General features: G+C 30.6%; 2 protein-coding genes across 2 annotated transcripts; one reads left to right on the top strand and one right to left on the bottom strand.

Annotated features, from left to right (window-relative positions):
- Positions 1–1,336: 1,336 nt before the first annotated feature.
- On the top strand, positions 1,337–9,161 carry LOC148232797 (endoplasmic reticulum metallopeptidase 1-like). Its single transcript, XM_088189112.1, has 17 exons — positions 1,337–1,407; positions 1,635–1,936; positions 2,002–2,181; positions 2,485–2,641; positions 2,708–2,835; positions 2,912–3,040; positions 3,110–3,230; positions 3,487–3,641; positions 6,321–6,468; positions 6,536–6,759; positions 6,822–6,996; positions 7,099–7,280; positions 7,352–7,507; positions 7,761–7,957; positions 8,019–8,146; positions 8,710–8,882; positions 8,940–9,161. The coding sequence occupies exons 2-17, from the start codon at positions 1,715–1,717 to the stop codon at positions 9,129–9,131; spliced, it is 2,667 nt and encodes an 888-aa protein (XP_088045238.1). The 5' UTR covers positions 1,337–1,407; positions 1,635–1,714; the 3' UTR covers positions 9,132–9,161.
- Positions 9,149–20,527, bottom strand: LOC148232796 (uncharacterized). The gene is made up of 13 exons (XM_088189111.1): positions 20,480–20,527; positions 19,724–19,916; positions 19,582–19,651; positions 17,926–18,057; positions 17,030–17,812; positions 16,877–16,959; positions 16,563–16,699; positions 15,145–15,567; positions 14,678–15,070; positions 14,432–14,604; positions 14,302–14,366; positions 13,496–13,876; positions 9,149–10,487 (listed from the first exon to the last, which is right to left on the bottom strand). Exons 1-13 carry the CDS (start codon positions 20,488–20,490, stop codon positions 10,356–10,358), a joined length of 2,976 nt encoding a protein of 991 aa, XP_088045237.1. The 5' UTR covers positions 20,491–20,527; the 3' UTR covers positions 9,149–10,355.
- Between the last annotated feature and the right edge of the window lie 1,025 nt (positions 20,528–21,552).

The following is a 21,552-nucleotide window of genomic DNA, read 5'->3' as shown; positions in this document are numbered from 1 at the left end:
CCTTTATTATAATTTTCCAAATCAACACGAAGATGTTAAAATTTAGAGCTCCATATTTCCTTGTTTTTTAAATCCAGCGCGTATATGCCGGTGGATATTTGTGCCAGAGCCGCACTTAAGGGGCCAAAGAGCCGCATGCGGCTCCGGAGCCGCACTTTGCCGACCTCTGACCTAGACGATCGAAATCTAGATAAACGATTGGACTTCAATTTTGGAAGCTGGAATGTGCAATATTACAACCAGGAAAAATGCAAACAATAGCGGAAGAAATACTAAAACTCAAGATATATCTAGAAGCCCTACAATAAATTAGGTGGAAATGCCAAAACCGATCACCGGTTGTAGTGCCGTGGAAGAAGAAGAAGAATATGTATATATTATAAATTATACATCTAATTATATATAGTTAAATGTAACATCGTATCTTGCTATCAAGTTTTATTATTTACTATTTTTATATATAAAGAAATATGACAACCTTCAACAACAACCAATTGCAAACACCATTGATCAAAAACAAACGGTTTGGTTATTAGGGTTATTTTTGTGTACGATATATGTGATTTTGTATGCATCAAAGAAATCTTGTCGATTTGTAAATTTTTATAACAGGATGTAGGTCAGACGAAGAAAAAATGCGTTGCAGATTTATATATTAAAATTGTCTCAGTGTGAGCATGACCCTGCTTGTCGTTCGCTTGTATAGTGCCGCGCGCGTGCATGTGTGTGTAGGTGTGTGTACGCGAGCCAACACGCGGACCGACCAATAGATTTAGTTTTGTTCACTTAATATTTCCAACAATACGACTAAAAATGTTTGTTTATTGATATAATTAGAATGTTTAAATCGTGTTAATCAAACATATATAATTTTAAAATATAAAAATTGAGTATTTTGGCTGTAATGATGTGTTAAACAGAGTAAGTAGCCAAAAAATTATATCGCTAAAAACGCATGGCGTACAGCGAGTAATTAAGAATTTACCGGTCGGCGGTCTAAGGGCTAATCATATTATCTGGGGAATCTCGGTAGTTGTTGATTAAGTTTATTCAGTTGTGACACATAAGACACACGCCTGTTATGTTTCAACGGAAGATTTACAAATAATAAATAAAAATTATAATTAACCTTGAATTATTTATTGATTTAGAAGGGGGTGTTATTTTCTTTGCTTGAGCCTAAAATTTACTACCACATGACCCTGTTTAATAAATAAATATTGCTAATTAAATATTTTTATAAAATATCTCGCGGCATTTTGAATAAAAAAACAATGCTAAAATTTTATAAAATTTTTGCGCAAATGTGACATTTATGTATTTTTACACTAGCAACACTGGTAAGTTGCATTGTTGACATGTAACTATATGAGAATGTTATCGTCTTTGTAATTTAATCTATTTAAGGTTAGTACTCACACTTTCTAATCCACACTCATGCAATTTATAACTAATCGACATATTATATTTTGTACAAATAACTGTCATTTTATATAACTTATTTACAATTATAATCAATAACTCATAAAACACCGGTTTTATAATAACGACCTTTGATTATAGTTATTTATTATGTAATAATGCGTCTTGCCAATGAATTGATTATGTCATACATTTTTTTATTTTTTTTACAGATTATCATCTCCATTATTATTGTATAATATTATCATTAAAATTAAAAAATTAATGAAAAAATATTAAATTAAATATCAAAATGCCTTTCACGCAAAACCGTAAGGACAAATCGAGGTTAAAGCCGAAGAGCAGTCACAAAGGATTGCTCGACGATATTGATACCGTCAATAAATACAATAGAGACACCAATAAAGTCTCGTGGCGATGGCCTTTAGTCATTTTATTACTCGCTTCCATGTTATATTATGGTGTTTATTACATTGAACAATCTTTGCCTAAGCCTGTGACTCTCAATGATTTGGTATGTTTATGTTTACTTACAATAAGTTGAATTAACATGATTGTAATTGAATTGTATGTTTATAGAAAAGGAATCCTGGATTGTTCAGCGCCGAGCACTCAAAGAGAATTTCCAATCGGTTGACGAATTTAGGTCCCCGCATTGTGGGCGACGTTTTGAATGAAGTCATCGCTCCTAAGATTATCGAGGAAGAAGTGGAGGAGATCAAGAGAAACAAGTCACCTTATCAGTCTATCTTATTGCAGGTTAAAAGTTGTTTTCATTTTAGTATTTTCTTATGTTTCAAATGTGAATCTAGATTACTTAACCACTTCCCGGTCAATGTACTTTTTTAAAAATTACTCAAAAACATCTGGCACGGAATCACCCTTTCCTATGCAGTCGTTGTAAAACATTAAAAAATATTCATACAAATTTTTTTTAACAAATAAAGACAATTTTCTCAAGAAAGTTGCTGATTTTTTAAATGAGAATTCACAAAACACAAATTTCAGGAGTTAAATGAAAGTTGCTATTATATTAATCTTAAGTTTTATAAAATTATTTAGAGACAAAAAGGATCCGGCGCGTACAATCTACAATTCAAACCCGTGTTTACAAACGTTTATGATAACATACAAAACGTTATTGTGATGCTAGAGGGTAGCGAAGGATCGCATAGCATTTTACTCAATTGCCATTACGATACAGTGCCGACAAGCAGTGGTTTGTTTATTATTATTATGTTTTTAATTACATATCAATGAAAATCTTTAACATTCATAATTTTAGGAGCTTCTGATGATGTGATATCATGCTCGGCTATGCTGGAAGTACTCCGCGCCCTATCAATATCTCCAATTCGTTTAAAACACAACGTAGTGTTCTTATTCAACGGAGCCGAAGAAGTTCCACTTCAGGTATTGAAGAATTCTTAAATTATGTAACATAAATTGTCAAATATAGTTTGATCGATATATGTACCACAAATTTTAGGCTGCTCATCTATTTCTGCAACATGAATGGGCATCCAAATGCAGAATTGTTCTCAATCTGGAAGCTGCAGGAGTTGGTGGTCCAAATTATCTATTTCAATCCGGACCTAACCATTCTTGGTTATCGGAAGTAAATCTTATTTTTTTTAATATGTAATACGCTTTAATTTAAATCATAATAATTATGATTCATCTTCAGTATTATGCCAAAAGCGTGCCTCATCCTCGAGGACAAATTGTCGGCGAAGAACTCTTCCAAAATGGCGCTATTCCATCTGACACTGATTTTAGAATATTTAGGGATTTCGGAAATATGGCAGGTATAAAATCATAACATTAAACTCTCCAGCAACTGATCTAATCTCACATTATTTTTAAACTATCCTTGATATCCTATCCTGACTGGTATAAAAGGCGAAGGAATACCACCGCAATTTCCTTTCCTAAAATGTTTGTTCCTAACTAATAATAATTAATTTGATTTAATAATAAAAAATGATTAAATCTAATACAATCCGATCCTCATCTTATACATAGCAATGTAGAACACAAAAATTATAAACTACAATATTTTAGGAATGGATTTTGCATTTTGGCAAAATGGTTATTTATATCACACAAAATATGACGCCAAAGAATACATAACTTTTGGTAGTCATCAGCAGATCGGAGACAATACATTAGCTCTCGTTCAAGCTCTTGGAAATGCTGTGGAATTGAATGACATGAAAGTAAATAAAATCAATATTTTAAAGGACAAAGCACGAATATTGCTAAAAATAAGAATATAAATATCTTTATTATTCTTTAAATTGAATTGCTTATTTAAAAAAATATTTATTACTAATAAATCTGTGCAAGACTTTTGCTACAAAGATAAGATAACCCAATTTATATATAAAATACCACACTTAATTCAACTCAATTACTTTTTTCTGATAAGGTCTCATTTTTTAGATTTCGTTGATTTTATTTTTGATTTTTATTAATTGCTCTATGATAAAGTACTCAAAAATCATTTATATTTTATTTTATTATTTATTATAATAGATTATAAGGTGTAGTGATTTTTTTATTATAGTTGTAAATTTTTTAAATAAAATATCACTACAAAAAAATTTGATTAGCATATTTGTTTTGGAGCCAGTAATTTAATTAAACAGTCAGTAGTTTTAATAAATGGTCAGAAACTTAAATTAATGGTCAGTAGTTGTATTTTTAACAAATTGTAAACAATCAGTAATTATATTTAATGGTCTGTAGTTATATTTTATATTCAGTAATTATTTTTAATGGTCAGTAATTATTAAGGTGTCATAGCTTTAACAAATGTTTAGATATTAAATGGTCAGTATTTATATTTAATGATCAGTAATTATAAGGTGTTTTTGAATTGAATGAATGATTTTTTAACCGAATATTAGTGATTTAACAAAGAACGATAATATTCGTTTCTAACTATCAAATTTAAAGGCTATGTAATAATCGAATATATAATATTTTTATATAAAGTCACATATGCCTTGGAAGAATGAATTAATAATAAATTAATTTTGCTATTCCTACTATAATCGTGGTAGTCGCAATCGAAGCTTCCCCGACTTTTGCTCAAATAATTACTGACCATTTATCTTGAAGAAATCGACTATTTAATTCGTGAGCCTTTCAGTATTTTTTATTCAATATTTTAATTAAAAGTTTTAGTAGTTAAACGCTTAGAAATTATATTAAATTGTTGGTGATTATTATTAAATTTTTAATATTAAGAAATTATGTTTTTAATCTCCTAACACTATGCAGGCCGGATAAAATCGCTACAAACTTACGCTAATTGCCGGCGATTTTTACAATATCGTATTTATTTTATTTTTTTGAAAAATCGCTATAACTTTTTTTTTTTTGTTGGGGAATTTGAGACGCTTGATATTCACTGCAAATCCAAGATTTTGCAACATTTAACATTGATATTCACTGCAAATCCAAGATTTTGCAACATTTAACAAAAACCTTTTATATTTAATTTTTTTGTGGCATTTAATTCATTAACTTAACGAAAACATGATGTATATGCTGATCCCCGGCCAAGAACGGTCGGCGCAAACATGATGCATATTCGCAACATGCGGCCGCCAATGGTCCAACCCATGTTGATGCCACATATGCATCACCGGCCACGAAAGTGTTAACCGGGCATGATGCCTAAAGGCGTCGTAGTTATATTTCATACATAACGAGCATGACGTAAAAAGTCGTCATTGAATTTTAAAAACTGTTTTCAATGGGAGGGACGAATTTTGTCGTACCTTAAATTATATCGTCATAAAAGCCAGTATGTTGCCGATCTGCTATGAATCTTATAATCATTCGCTCTGCATTCTATTAGGTATATTTAACTTTTAAATTTTAATTTTAATTTGACAAATTTAACTGCCTTTACAGACTATTTTTTATCACGTAATAAGAAACTGTTCGGTTATGAGGTTAAATTAAATGGTTAGTTATATTTATAAAAAATAATATGCATTGCGATATAATGCTAAATAAAATTTGATTATGTAATATTTTTTAATGAAATATATCATAAAATTCTTCGAATGAATTTAAATAAAATAATTTTGGTATTGTAATTATTATGGGTTAAACTGAAATCGGAGCTTTATTGGCCGTTTGTCAAAAAATTATTGATCATATAATTATTTTAAAATTTAGTAGCCATTTATTATAAAAAAACACTAACAATTTAATTTGTTACACAAAAAATTGTGCTCGTAATTTTTTGTCAGTAATTTAATTAAAAATTAAAGTTAAAAGTCAACGATCACAATCAAAAAAGAACTGATTATGTAATATTAATATTACTGACTATATAATTTCTTTTCCTACAAAAATATAATTTTTATTTATTTATTGATATACATATATAGATTTTTGTTGGTAGTATTTTTTCATGGTATACTTTACTTCACTGAAACTAAACTTGGATATCCCTACGAAGGTTCAATAAAATATTTAATGTTTTAAAATATAATATTAGTTTTATTCTAGCATATATAATTGTCGTTAAGAAACTCACATATCTTAAGATAATTACTAATATCTACATATAAATCAAATAATTATATCTTTGTAGCAAACACATACATTTTTAAGCAATAATTTTATAATAAAGAATACTTTTTTTTTGTGATTTCACAATTTTTATTTTAAAAATCTAGAATTAGAATCTAAAGCCCAAAATATATAACATGTATCACATTATATCTTAATTAATATGTAAATAAAATTGTTTTTTGAGTATTTTACAAAGTTATTTAAAAAAAAATAGAGAATAATATTCGTTTTTGTAGCAATATTCGTGCCTTTACATATTTTATAAAAATAAATATTATATTTATTAAAAATATTTTAAGGCAAACTCTCAAGGGCAAAATATATATTACGATTACATCGGATTTTTTATGATCATCTACAGCAAGTCTACAAATCTAATACTGAATTTAATAGCATTTTCATTATCTATCGTGAGTGTTATATTTTCAATTGGATATCCATTCAGAAGTAAGTGAATAAATTAATATTTATATTATAAATTTCGATAATGCTGTATTTAAATATTTTATAACAGAAATGATTGCACGAGAGTTTGTCTACAAGGTATTCGGAAGACTCTTAGCTCTGATTTGCGCAATCGGAGCTTCTGCCGGAATCGGATTTTCCATCGATTACTTCGCCGCTCTAGCGATGCCTTGGTACGGCCACCCATTGTTGATATTCCCGCTCTTTGCTTGCCCTTCTATAGTGATCTACTTCATTATTTCATATTACATGGATAAATGGAGATCAACGAAGGTCAGTCAATATTAAAACAATACTATTCTGATGAATTGATACTAATGAAATTGTACTTGCAGTTAAAAATGTCGATTTCAAAGTCAACTCAGTGTAATATTGTCGCCAGTCAAGCTCCGTGGATGCTCATCATGATCTGCTTGACTGTCACTGGTTTTAGATCGTCGTCGCTGTTCTTCCCAATGGTTATTACTTCGGCCATCAGCAGTATCTTGATTCATTTCATTTCTTTGAATGGTAAATATAATACAGTAAACAAAAAGTACTTGTCTTAACTACAAAACTATGTATAATCATTTACAAAAATTGTTTAAAATTTCACTGATTTTTATATTAAAGGCAATAGTTGGATGTGGATCTACATGTCGTTGCATATACCAGTATTAGCTTTCAATATATACTGTGTCAACATGTTCTTCATGTTGATAATTCCGATTTTGGGCCGATCAGGTCCCATAAATGCCGATTTGATACTAGGAGGACTCTCGTCTTTATTTACAATGTTCTTGATAAGCTTTCTGGTAACATATTCATATATTTTTTAAATGAATACATATTACTAATTATTAAATGTACAAAACGTGAAATTTAGATGCCGTTGTTAGCGTACGTTAGAAAACCTGGAAGATTTGCTATTATCTTAACTTTGATTTTCACTGTGACGTATGGCTTGGTAGTCTCAGGGATTTATGGAGAATCTTATACTGTAGATGCAAGTCTGCCTAAACCGCAAAGATATATGATTTTGGTGAGATATTTTTTTATATTACTAATACCTGAAAGACCTCGGTTCAAATTTCATATAGATCATAGTGTTTTTTTTTAAATTCCATATTTTCGATCGTAATTAGTGATTATTATACAATTATAATTTCAATCGATTATCAAAGTTTTCCTTGATTTTCCTAATCTCACGGATGAATATTGTGCTGAATAATTATAATGAAATCGAGCTAGGTTGTGCATAATGTTATATATTAATTTTATAATTTTTATTGTAGCACACTAACCGAGAATTCCGAGATGAATTCGAAGCAGTCAGAAGAAACGAAAGTGGATATCTTGTATTCAATTTAGATAGGAATAGTCCGAGAACTATTCCGAAAAGTGAAAATTTAATGACATCACTAAGCGATGATTGTTCAAATGAGATGTACTGTGGAATTCCATTGATCACATCTAGAATTTTAGCAATTAGGTATAGTTATATTATATTGTTTTTTCCCCGTTATTTTTATTTACAAATTATTATATTACAGTCCAAAAAGCACATGGATTCCAGCCACAGCTCCAAATCAACTAGTTAAAACTGAACTTGTTTTGGAGAACGATAGAAATGATTGTAATGCTCAAACAAGAGTATGTAAATTGTCTTTTACACTTAAAGGTATGTAATATATTATACTAGCTTTTGTACGAATATGAAAACTTAATCCCTACGTTCATTTTAAATCGTAAAATGTATGTGCACCAAAATCCCCGCGGACGTATATATCCGCGCATTTAATAAATTATTTTAATAAAATTCCCCTGAGATAAATAAGCTTGTGGACCGATCAGCAAATATTCTCGCACCACTACTTTGTGTGTTGCCAGTCTACCGCTTAGCTCCAAGGTAGCCAACTAAATCAGTCCCCACAGAAGGATTCAAATATGTAGAGAATCTATATATATCAACACATACTTTATATTTGCGTCTAGCAAAGTCAAGGGACAAACAGTAACAAAAACTACGCTATAGGGGGTTTTACTGTATATGTAAAATTGCGCGAAAATAGCAAACCGTAATGTGTTAAGCGATATGGGAGATAAAGCATCTCCTTGACGAACTCCCGTTGCATATTATTATTATACAACCGAAGATAGTCTAAATACAAAATCTTACAATAGTTTGTCATACCATTACTATATATATATATATATATATATATATATATATCTTTATTTCAGGGCCAGATCGTTTAGCTATCACATTCACTCCGAGAGAAGGCGCTTCTCTCGTTGAATGGAGTATACCGACCGACATTATTAATAGTGGTGAATGGCAGGGAAGACCTTCGTATTTCATACACATAGTGAGAGGAAATATCGAGCAAGATCTCAAGCTCAATCTCACATTTAAGGTATATTATATATTATAAAAAATAACATTATCTTATTACATATAACCATATTTTTAGGTATCTGAAGAACAGCTTCATAAACCAATAGTAGACATAGGAATATCAAGTCATCATTTCCATCACGATGCGCATAAGACTTCGGATTTTAAAGCATTCCTAGACAAGTTTCCGAAATGGACTCATATCACGTCATGGTTTACTGCTTATAAATTCTATGTTTTACCGTCAATGGTTTTGGGAAAAAATTAACTTAAAATAAAAATAAATTTTGAGTCAAAAGTTTTATTTTTTCTTTCGTATATATATATACATTATTTTTTATCAAAAAATCTAAATAAAACATAATTAGATCACATAGATAAGGTAAAAAGAAATCACTGAAACACATTTTCACTGAGACTATTTTTATGCTTCAATAATTCAACATACATCATCATAACATATAAAGGTACGCTTATAAACAAATAACTCGAGATAAAAACACGCAATGTATTTAATATGGCAATTCAGTTTTTGATACTAGTCTATAAATATTGACACAGGCAGTTAAAAATATAGATCTGAAATAATAAGACTTGGTCTGTTGATAAATAAATTACATTATAGACGAAAGTTAATATAACAATTTTGGTTCCGAATCATACGAACGACTCCTAACGTCTAAAATATATTTTTTGATACTCAAGATTTACAAAAATATGTTATACATTACAAGTAGTTTTATATTTTCAATGTCACAATTAATAAATTTTAACCAAGTACAGACTCGGCACAATTCACCGATAAAATTGCGAAGCATTTACTTGAATCTGTTTTTGACGATCTCCAAGTTAATATAATAACTAAAGGACATGGAATCATAAATGTATACAATTAAAAATGTAAAGTTTTACTTAATGAATTAATCGTTCAACTACTACGCCTTTGACTAAGTCCATTATATATCATACTAAGTCTGTTTTTCAGTCAATACTACACAACGATGAAAACATTTCATTATTTTGCCGATTCTAATAATATTGCAATAAAAAAAATATTTTCTGAGAATTGATTCTTTCACCACTTTCAAATACATTTTTTTTGTGAAAAAGATACATATATAAAAAGCGTATATATAGTATATATAAATGCCTTTTAACAGATACAATAAATCATTTTTTCCATTGAAAAATATTAAAAGGCATAGATAGTTTTATACTGACTGGACATACTGAGCATATATAACCAAAATCATGTGTCTTTCAAATTCACAAATTCGCTTTCGATTATAGTCACACAATTTTATATAATAAGAGATTCGTACTGTATAATATAAACGTCTCATCACAAAACCCTCAAATTAATAAATAAAACAAAAAATCAGCATTAAAGCTATATAAAAAAAAAACAGATTGACATAAATGCGAAACGATCGTTACGATGAGAAATGCAGCATCAGCAGCAGTCGTCCGAACGAAGCGTGTGGTGGTGTGTTTAATTTAGGGTAGTCACTGAGAGTTGGCTGGCTGCGACCATACGACCGTGGAATCGCCGCACAAAGCGCTGGCAGGCAGCCGCCGATGTGAAGTTGACGTCCGCTGTGCCGCCGGCGCCGACGTTCACCCGCTGTAACACCAACAGCCACACGAGTCACACCAACGCCCACCTCATATGAGATACTATGATACTAGCCTCTTAACGCTAACTCGCCTTATATACTACCTTATATTACTGCCGTAAAAAACCATCATATTTTCAACATTATATAGTAATAGTCATGCAATTTCATGATCTTGTCGATAAAACATTTACATATTATATAAATATATGTATAGAATTGATACATAAGATATTAATACAATTCACTACAAGGAAAATAATTTATATTGGTTCACATGAAGCAGTATAATCATTATTTTACTAATTATTAAGGTTACCAAATAACATTTTAGTTAGATACGAGGTTGAGTCAAATAAAAATTACCCTGTAATAAATGGCTGCAGTGTTGCGTACAGTGCAAATCAGGCATGAAACATGAATGCACAGCAGTAGCTTAAAATTGCTACTGCACTTATGTTCATTTGACTCACCGTCATATCAATATTATTAGATTCCCTTTATTATAATAATATAAATACTATTTTATAGTACATCTAAAATTGCATATCCATGATATATTATTTTCCTTAAGAGTAAATCAATACATCATGATGATATACAGAAAAAGCTTGTTAATAAAATAATATAATATTAAAAAAATTCTATATAAAAATGTAAATATATAAAATAACGAGATTTTGCTGTATAACATTTAAATAAATAAATATATACACACATAAAAATAGCAACACATTCTTCACTCATAAATAAATACAATTTACACAAAAATAATAATGATTATATAGATATATATATAGTACATTATTAATAAAATATTGTTATTGAGCTTATTTGTTATACAAATAATCAATGAAGTGAGACATTTCAGGTTTACATTGTATATCGATATTATTTAAAGCCAAAAGCAGAAAAATAAACAGGAAAAGCATTGTTTATATAATTTGAATGTATCTGAATAAAATTAAAATATATCACAAAAATTAGTCGGTGGAAGCGCTTTAACAGTGTTGTTACGTATAAAATCCAAATCATAGTTACATCGATAAATAATATAACATACGTTCACACATTCGTATTCCTATAAAACATACACTCATAAAAAAATAAAATAGATTCATACCAATATACAATATGGAAGGAAATAGGATTGACACAATGAGGTTATGTTATCGACAGTTAGTATATATGTAAAAATATAATGGAAAGGGCTAATAAAAATAATACAAATATAATAAAATATGGCACTGAATAAACATAAAAATAAACATGTGTCATGTTCAAAAACATTAATGTTTTCGGTCTATAAAACACTACACATGTATTCAAAATATCACAGATAGTCTCATCACAATAAAAGTACCATTTATGGTTTTTGTAAAAAAAACCCATTTCAACCCAAAACTTTGGAAAACGCCATATGTTTATTAATTGATTATTGAAAGGAAACTATGAAAACACGGCACAATTATATTAATTCCACATATATTAACCCTTTGATTGCCGAAATCCGATACATTGGTTTTTGCTATTTTTGCTACTTTTGATTCGACGTCATCGTTGAAGAAAGAATCAAATACATTTTAATAGGCTGTAGGGAAAAATAACATTTTTTTTCAAAGATATGTATTTTTATTTAATATATGATAATACCAAAAAGGTTCGGCAATCAAAGGGTTAAGACTTTTTCAATTCTAAATAAAAAAATGCTATTATAAGCAATTAGAATATGTGTCATTACATTTTTTTTATAAAAAGATAATATAAAATATATAATTGTATCACATAAAATAGAAAAATGTGCATATGCATCTTTTACATAATATACGCTTAGTATAGTGCATTTTTAACTTCAAAATCCGTCTAAAGATATGAAAATACGCAGTTAATAATGAACATTAGTAAACGCTAATAAAAAAAATAGATAAGTAACCAAAAGACAGTACATTTCTTTTCAAGTTACTATTTTTAAAGAGCCCTGATAAATGATGTTTCAACAGTCATTTCCGTAGCACATTTCACAATATCTATGACAATATGTGCATTTTATTGTTCTTGTCAATATATACATATCTTTACCGTGACTATATACAGCCAAAAAAAGTTACACAGAGTATTTACCAATTTACATCAATTTCGAATCGAGATTTTTGGGATACATAATTTAATTAATGTTTTAGTTACAATATATATAACAATGTATAATTATTTTACATTTAAACCCTACTTTCAGATATTAGATTCAAAAGGTTTATACATATAACAGATTAAGCATTTAAACTCCATTAAATCAAATATATATATATTGAAAATATTTAGTTCATTTCGAAATACTTGTGTCCTCAATATCGCGGATAAATCCGTTTATATCTTATCATATTTTATTGATCTTATTTATATATATATTAATCGATAACCAATTCAATTTAAATTGAATGAAGTTTATCAGCAGATATATACCCATTTGTATATCATGAACTATGAAAAAACACTATTTACATTTTTTACATGGTCGTTTACAAGTGTTTGGATTGAAATGGGCGAATGAGTGTAAATAACCATGTTTTCACCATAACGTATAAATAACAATATCACAGTTAACTTATTTATTCGTCGTGAATATAATATAACACTGGGATCGCAATAACAAAATCTAACTTTATAATAACACCAAATTGAGTCATGTTTAAAGAAAATATTTTACAAGCACTAGAATATCTTGCTACGACAATTCTGATATAAACCTTAAGGAATGTATTAAATTATCATTATAATACTGACAATATTTATAATTAATTTAATCATCTAATATCCTAGTTGAGTAATTGAATAACAAAAAAAATATTGTATTTGACTAGTTAATGTTATCATTGGAATGGCATTCTTTATTCAGTTCCATTTAGCTTGAACAAATAGTCGGTATGCAATAACCAAATTCGACTTTTTATCCTCAAAGGAAATATAATTAATATAATAAAAATACATATTCATAAAGCTTTTATATAGTAAGTGATACCTCGACTTCTGGACCGCACAAGGAGAGCAGCCTCACTTCCGTCATCCCCGGTGGCAGTCCGACGATGTGAGCCGTAGTCTTCTTATTGCCTTTGCTCTTCGGAACCTCTTGCACTCCTTCGTCCTCATTGTCGATGACGACTAACGGCTTCTGCAGCTTTGAAGGTATCACGACACGCCGTCCAGAAGTGGCCACGACGACCTGCTTTCCATTCCCATTCAAAGATGTCTTATTCGTTGACTGTTTTTCTTCTTCTTGTACTACTTTCTTAGCAACCGTCACTGGTTTGCTGACTTTTCTAGCGTTGCTGCGTTCAGTATTGGAAGTGTTCCTCATCACTGCCGAGATAGCTCGTGCAGCGCCAGCAGCAGTGAGATCCAACTAAATAAAACAAAAATAGCAATCAACCATTTTGTAATAATATCTGTCAAATAGTAATATGACAACATTGAAATTAAATATTTTCAATAAATATATTTTTTATTACCGGTATTTCAGTAAATTAAAAAAATACATTTTTTTACTTTTTAATGTGACGATGTTTGCAGCAGACAAGATCGTAGGGTGTTTTTTTATATAAAAAATCATGGAATTTTCTGACTTGCTTTGAACTAAGTCAATGGGATTCAAACTACTATCACAATAATCACAGGTCAACCATTAATATTTAATTCTGCCCTAATAGAAACATTTAATTTACAATAAATAGCAGAGACCAATGGAAATGTAGTCAATAAAGAAACTCAACTGATCAAAACGTAAAAGCGCAGTTCAGAAATGCATTGTCAAATAAATTTTAATCATACCTTTTGCTCGCTAAACGTTGACTTCCATAAATTACTTGAAGTTTCAGCATTCTTCTTTTTATCATCTGCAACAATAATAAATAGAAAGTCAAAGTCATGCCACATCATAAAATATATATTACACTATTACCTTTTCCATCGTTATTAGATTTCTTCAGTGACTCTTTTTCATTACTAGAATACACTATTCTTTTTTTTACGGGCGATGAAGCATTAGATTGTGAAGATGGAACCGAAGGCGCTTCAGACGTCTTTGTGAGCTTCTTGCGTAAATCTGTACTATCACCACTCGTCCTCTTCACGCTAAGTACAAAATATTAAAATTTAAAATTACATTTTCAATTTAATTTAAATTTATTTGTAAGACAATACATACATCGTAGATGAGAATGTTATCGGAGCTTTTATAGGCTTCGGTGCATCTTTACTTTTATTCTCTAGCTTATCAGTTTTACCGAGAATCTTAATTCTATTGTTAGTGCTAGGTTTAGCATCTAACGATAAATCTTCTTCATCGGTGAGCAACAGATCTTCCTCTTCCGGCGACAACTGCAAGAAATCATCGTCTAACATGTCCTCCAGCGTCTCAATTTTCTTCTCCACTTGAGATGATTTTTCTATCTTCTTCTCAGTCTGCTTGTTATTAATTGGTGCAATTATATCTTCTGATTTTTGACTAGATGGTTCTGCTTTAATTTCCTTCTTTTCAACCTCTATGACTACATTAACAACGGCCGGTTTTTGTGTTGTCACGTTATCATTATTAGATCTATATATAAAAATATGCGTAATGAATTATTTTTAAATTATAGCATTGTGTGATTTTATAGGTATTTAAATTACCGTTTAGTACTGATTATAGGTGGCGGTGGTGCTGGTATAATATTGACTTCTACATTCTGGTTTATCTTCTCAGTAAGACTGGCGGCATTGCGTCGACGCCTTCGTTCTTTGGCTTGCAATATTCTAGCTCGCATTTCGGCCTGCTCTCGCAACTTAACACGATACTCCCTCTCTTCGGGTTCACCGGACAACTCTCGCTTAGTCGGAGAGTCGGGAGAACGGGGACGCGGGCGACTCTTGTACGGTGAAATTCTATGACGAGGAGGCGACGGTCTATGAGCAGCGCGAGGTGGGGAAACTCGCCTTCTTCTGTTTAGATTTAATCGATTCTCATTAATGAATTCTTCTTGCTTTCTTTTCAAGTACTCCTTTTTGGAATCTCTATCGTCGCTTCGCATCTCTGCAGTGGCACTTTCAATAAATCTATAAAATACAACAACAGACGTTAAAAACCTTGTGTCAAAACTGACCAGATATTTCGGTACAAGTCGGTTTTATCACTGCCACCGCCAAATTGTTTCATTATACAATGGTACCTCAGTATAGGTCCGCTTTGGAATAAGTCCAACTTTGTATACGTCCTGTTTGGACGAGAAACATTTTGCTTGGTATAAGACCTTCGTTTGAAATATGACCCGCGTGCGTGCAAAAAACCTAATGAGTCAAAATGACATCACGCATGCGCAACTTGTATGAGTTACAACACCGCGCAATACTCTTGTTTACCTCTCATGTGTGTTTGTACAGCAGTTGCTACCATACAGTAAACGACTCGCACAATAACTGTGAATTTTCACATGATTTATTATTTCTTTCATTTTTGGTAAATTCACTAACCATGAGTTCTAAAAAAGTTAACGAGAGGAGCCAAGCAACGAAAAATATTTCCCTTTATTTCTTATGGGAAAAATACGTTTGTCTTATTTGCACGTATACACGTCTTATTTGGTATAAGTCCAAGGATCTGGAATGGATTAAGGATGTATACCAAGGTATCACTGTATGTGTTTGTATATGTGTGCAAGCGTGGCGGTGGCAGTCATAAAACCGACTTGTACCAATATTTGTAAGAGCTAGACTCTGGATTCACATTGAAATCTGATGCTCTGTGTCCCCAAAGTTTTAAGAGCATTAAATATTTAAAAAGGAATCGTGAAGAAATTAACACTAGATTAAACCCGTCAATTTAATGGGTGTCATTAAAAATAGGTATATAGTGACCAGATTTCCGAAAATAAAAATAGTCATAATATATTTGCATTGTTCAAATAAAAAACATCGTAAAAAATACTGTCTGATACAAATCAAAAACCCGTCAATCTGACGGGTTCCGTAAATCTAGTGTCAAGTTAAGTATTGATAGCAACATACGATTTTCATCAACGAGGAACAAAGAAAGCTATAATAATTTTTATTACCTTTGCGTTTTTTCATAGAATTCTTCATTTTCAGCTGCTGCTTTAGCACGTTGTAAGCACCGACGCTGTTCATCTATAAATTGTTCTGCTAAGCGCTCCAACTCCTCTTCGCTTACTTTTCTTGTCTCCAATTCCATCTGAAGTGAGATATATATAATAAAATATTCAGCAAATAATTAATAATAATATATATTTTCTGTTATTATTTATTTTTGGTACTTTATAATTACTATTTAATTGAAAAAATTCCAACTGCACAGCTTGATTTATAATAATTAAATTTTTTTTTTTAAATAATCAATGAATATACTTACATGAAGTTTATTTTGAGCATTTGAACCCTGAAGATTGTAGGGATTTCCGACTGAATCTCTCGCAGCTCCCAAATTGCCCAAACCTAACATAAAATAAATCATTCAATCATCAAAAGTATCAGCATCTCGAAATGCTTAAAAATAAATAATCACCATGAGATTGCACGTTTCCAATGAAGAGCGGATTGATGAGAACTTTCTTGCCTTCGCTCATTGGAGGTAGGTTTTTAAAAATCAGATCGTTAATCGGCATCGGACCAGCTTGCAAATGATCAATTGGCGGTGCTCCATAATCTCGGTCGTTGCCTCGTATCGGTGGAAAACCTGGAGGAGGCCTATTGTTAAAGTGACCAGGCAGTAAATTCACTCGTTCGTTCTCGTACGGTTTGGTAAATCTTCTTTCGTTTATTTCAAAATTATTCATCGGCTCGGGGAAACCTCTGTCACTGACAAACGGTTCTCTCGGGATCGGCGGCCCGTAATTATCGCGCTGATCGAAATTTCTATTGAGTCTATTATCAAAGTTGTCCAAACCGAACTGTCTGAAGTTGTCGGGATTCGGATAATCGACTGATATCCTCATATTGCTGGGTCGAGCGTTTCCCATATCGTTCGGAATCATACCAATCTTTCTGTTGGGACCGATGGATCTCATATCGTCGGGAAAGTCGGGTCTGTAGTAAGAATTAGGTACAGTCTTGACGAAACCTTGATTCGAAACGTTGAAATCGGGACCTCGTTTGAACCCTCTCACTGGCCTGAAATCGTTAAAGCCTCTTCCGCGCCTGTTATCGTTCTGATGCTGCTGTTCATAATTCGACGGTTGAAACGCAGCATTTTCGTGATTTCTCAAGTCTCCTCGTTTTCCACGTCTTCCGCGATTGTTTCTCCTATTATTGAAATTTTTATTCTGTCCGTCAGTAGGTACTACTGCATCTAAAAATAAATTTTAGGTCACAAATATGTTTATAGAATGCCTATTCATTCCAAATTTATAACGTTGCTAATAAAATATATTCAAATATTAGGTTTGCAAATAAAAAATATACCGAGGGAATCAGGAATAGCTGGCTGATTTACACCATGAATATTTGATCTCTCGGTAGGAAATCTTTCCTGATGACTATCTCTATAGCGTTGATCTACAGCCACCTTATTCGCTTGTACGTTGCTATCCACAACTATTAAAAATATACAGATTTGATTAATTTTTACATTTACATTCATATATAAAATTATACTGTTATCAACTGCATTATTTTCTGCCGATTTTATTTTAGAATAAATTCGAACAAATCCATCTTTTTGTACTCTTATTTTGACAAAATATTCAGAAATCATTTTGATTTACGTTTATATGATTGATGTGGCGTTTAAATTGAATTCTTCTCAACCGTTTTATATAACAGATTGACCAAATACTACTAAGTGATCCTGATTGAGTTTAATGGAATTTCCGGCCAAACGTATCACGTACCACATGGGACAGACTATGGAGAAAGCATATGGATACAACATTAAACTCTACAGCCTATTTATACTTTTAATGGTGTAAAAAGAGAAAATATAATATTACATCTGAGGTATTGGGAGAATCCTGTATATGTTAAAACTAAGAGACTAGAGATTTAAAGCAAAATAATCAACGAACGTCATGTCATATTTTGTAGGCTTGTTAAATCTTTGTTTGTTAAAATGTTTATGGGTTTGCTTTCTTAATATTTCAAATATTTTTTTAATGAATAACATATTACATTTTAACCTTGTCATGGTTTTCTTCAATACATATGAGAATCTTGAAACCATTGGGTCGTTTATAACTTTTGAATTAAAAGGAATACAAATATATTAGTCAAAAGTTTTGACTTGCATTGGAACATTTGTTAAAATTATTTCATCAATAGTTTAAAATCAAAATTAACCCTTTGAGGAGTATCGCTGTACATGTACAGTGGTCGATCTTTAACTGTTTTGTGGTACCACAGATAGTTTTATATTTACATATATAAATAAAAAACATGATATTTATATATTTTTTTAATAGTAGAAAAGTGTGAAATAAATTATTAGCCCTTGGTTGCCATGTTTTTCAAAATCCTAGCAAAAAATGTTTATGTGCGTTAATAATTTATTTTAACACTTTACTATTATTAAATTTCTTTAATTTATTTTTATATATTAATTGGCTATTGTGATATTTTTTTATAGCAATTCAGATGTTCTCAATATTTTTTTATAAAATTAATATAAAATATTTTTTGTTACGTTCATTTATTCTATACTTTTTAATTTATTTGTATTATTTTGTATAGAAATCATTTACATGAACTAAATTGAAAATTTTATTATATAAATATGTTTTTAATTTATTATTTCTTCAGTTATATATGTAAATATATAACTATTAGGAGTACTGCAAAACAGTGAGAGTCATCACCATACATGTATGGTGATACCGCTCAAAGGGTTAATAGGTGGATTAAATTCAATTTATTACATAATTTATTGAATTAATTGAAAAATAAACTACAAAATACGTACAAGACACTTTGATCTCTATTCAAGCAAAAATTAAAGTTCAAATCAGAGGTCAAGAAAAGTATATTCTAATCACTCATAAAAAATGTTTTAAATATTCTATAAAAACAAAAACAGCACTTTGTATGCAAAAAATAATTGAAATTTAACAGTAGAAAAAAGCTTACCATCACAATTTTGTGGCTCTTTCACAACCTGATCCGAATCTGAATTAGCACGTTTTGTTACGCTCGGTTGCTGTAAATTTTAGGTATTCGTTAATATTTAGAATGAATTTATAAATTATTTAAAAATATTGGTATTACTAACAATAGGGACATCTTGGATCGACCCGACGGTCTTAACTTCGGAATTAGAAATGTTGCTTTTGATCTGTGTTGCATCATGCTTCAAATTGACATGTTCGTCGATATTTCCACCAGCTAACAGAATATCTTCTTCCTCGTTGCCTAAATTGTAAGTCTCATCTCCTAACGCCAAATCGTCTCCGAGCAAATCCTCACTGAAACGTTAAAAAACAAATTAGTTATTGCCAAATATAAAACAAGTATTTTGAAAAAAAGGGATAAAAATACAATTTTAGATACTAAAATGCCCAAGGCCAGTTTTAAATGAATCGACCTACAAAATATTTTGGGTTAGGTCAAGGTTTGTCTATTCCCACGAGATCAATAGTGAATGATATTATTAATACATAATCGCGTTTCTCTACAGAAACGCTACGTATGAAAAGTATTTTATAAAATGTGACGCATCAACATATTTATTCGAAAGCGTCGATAACAAAATGAATCGATATGTGATCGCTCATTATCAAAATATGTTTGAAGGTCATTTTGAGGTGTAATTAATTGTCCTACAACAACGTCCTTGAATACAGTACGAGACAAAACTTGCACAATATGGCGGCTACAACAAAACAAAAATGGATGTCCAGAAATCGAAAGAAAAAAAACATCGATTGGGCCAAATGTTTTTTGAAAGTGGAGACCATATTCTAAGTCTCGCATGAATAACGGGAATTCAGGGAGAAAAAGGGGTAAAAATAAATGCAAAACAACGCACTAATCCGACATATCGAAGACAGCACACCGCGACGAACGGCGTCGCACTACTGAAAAGTGCCGTCGGAACAGGGAAACGCTATTCATAGCGTGCGGAGCTAAAGTAAAGTGCTAACTGAATAACACAAAACCAAATATTAAACTACATATATTTATTTTATTTTTAATTCGCATCCCGAAACTAAATATACTTCATACATTGATTACTTAGAGACAGTATAATTTTATATTTGTCCAACAATTTATTAACATCTCAATGTGATTAACAATTTTACTTATTATGCTCTCTGCATCAAGAAATTTAACAAACGTTCTACTTTTAATTTGACTTTAGATTTTATATTTATACCAATTTATTCGATAATACTAAAATATAAAGGACTTCGTATTGATATAATCAAACTTTTTGAAACAACGGAGGTCTTTCGATTTCCAACCTGGGCCCTTTGTTCTTTACTTTATTTATTAATGACAACAAACTATATAGTCAGAATTTAAATTAACTATGGGTCAGAATAAAAATCAAATCTCGGTCAAAAATGTATTAACAGCCAAGTCATAATAATATTATTCAGGATCAGAATAAATATCAAACGGTCAGAATAAAAATATTGGATGATCAGAATTAAAAAAATAGACGATTATGTAAATTAAAAAAAACATTATAACATTTATTAATAAAATTAGCAATACATTATTTATTTTAGAAATATCTAATAAAATATTTCGCTCGCACAACTGTTACACAGGTTAGGTGGGAGCGAGCGTTGGTCAGAACGGTGAACACCTCACAAATAACTCCCAACGAATGTACAATAAAGCTATTTAATTGTATGTAGACGGTCAATCGTTACATGATTGATTGAGAATGCTAAAAATTTTGATTGACAGCATTGTGCGCTTGTGCATTGAGATCGTTTTTTAGTCTCGAGCGCGTTCGCATGAATGACGGACATGTTGCGATTTTGTATTGTTGCTTATATTGCGGTATAGAGATTTGCAACTGAGAAACTTTTTCTGGAATGTTATATCCACGTGAATTCCTTTTTTGCAAGTATTATTTTCAAGAGTAGA

Source organism: Plectrocnemia conspersa, unplaced genomic scaffold (assembly GCF_051122295.1).
Source record: "Plectrocnemia conspersa isolate PC_06_02 unplaced genomic scaffold, ASM5112229v1 ptg000008l, whole genome shotgun sequence".
NCBI classification, from domain to species: Eukaryota; Metazoa; Arthropoda; class Insecta; order Trichoptera; family Polycentropodidae; genus Plectrocnemia; species Plectrocnemia conspersa.
This window is presented reverse-complemented; position numbering and strand designations above follow the sequence as displayed.

What these genes read in the sequence shown, in the direction of transcription:
- LOC148232796 (XM_088189111.1), bottom strand. An exon ending in TTCTATGAAAAAACGCAAAG is followed by an intron (nt 15,568 to 16,562) that starts GTAATAAAAATT and finishes TGTATTTTATAG; the next exon opens with ATTTATTGAAAGTGCCACTG. An exon ending in CCTATAATCAGTACTAAACG is followed by an intron (nt 15,071 to 15,144) that starts GTAATTTAAATA and finishes TTTTATATATAG; the next exon opens with ATCTAATAATGATAACGTGA.
- LOC148232797 (XM_088189112.1), top strand. Translation starts at nt 1,715, where the DNA reads ATGCCTTTCACGCAAAACCGTAAGGACAAATCGAGGTTAAAGCCGAAG. An exon ending in CTGTGACTCTCAATGATTTG is followed by an intron (nt 1,937 to 2,001) that starts GTATGTTTATGT and finishes GTATGTTTATAG; the next exon opens with AAAAGGAATCCTGGATTGTT. An exon ending in TCATTTCATTTCTTTGAATG is followed by an intron (nt 6,997 to 7,098) that starts GTAAATATAATA and finishes TTTATATTAAAG; the next exon opens with GCAATAGTTGGATGTGGATC.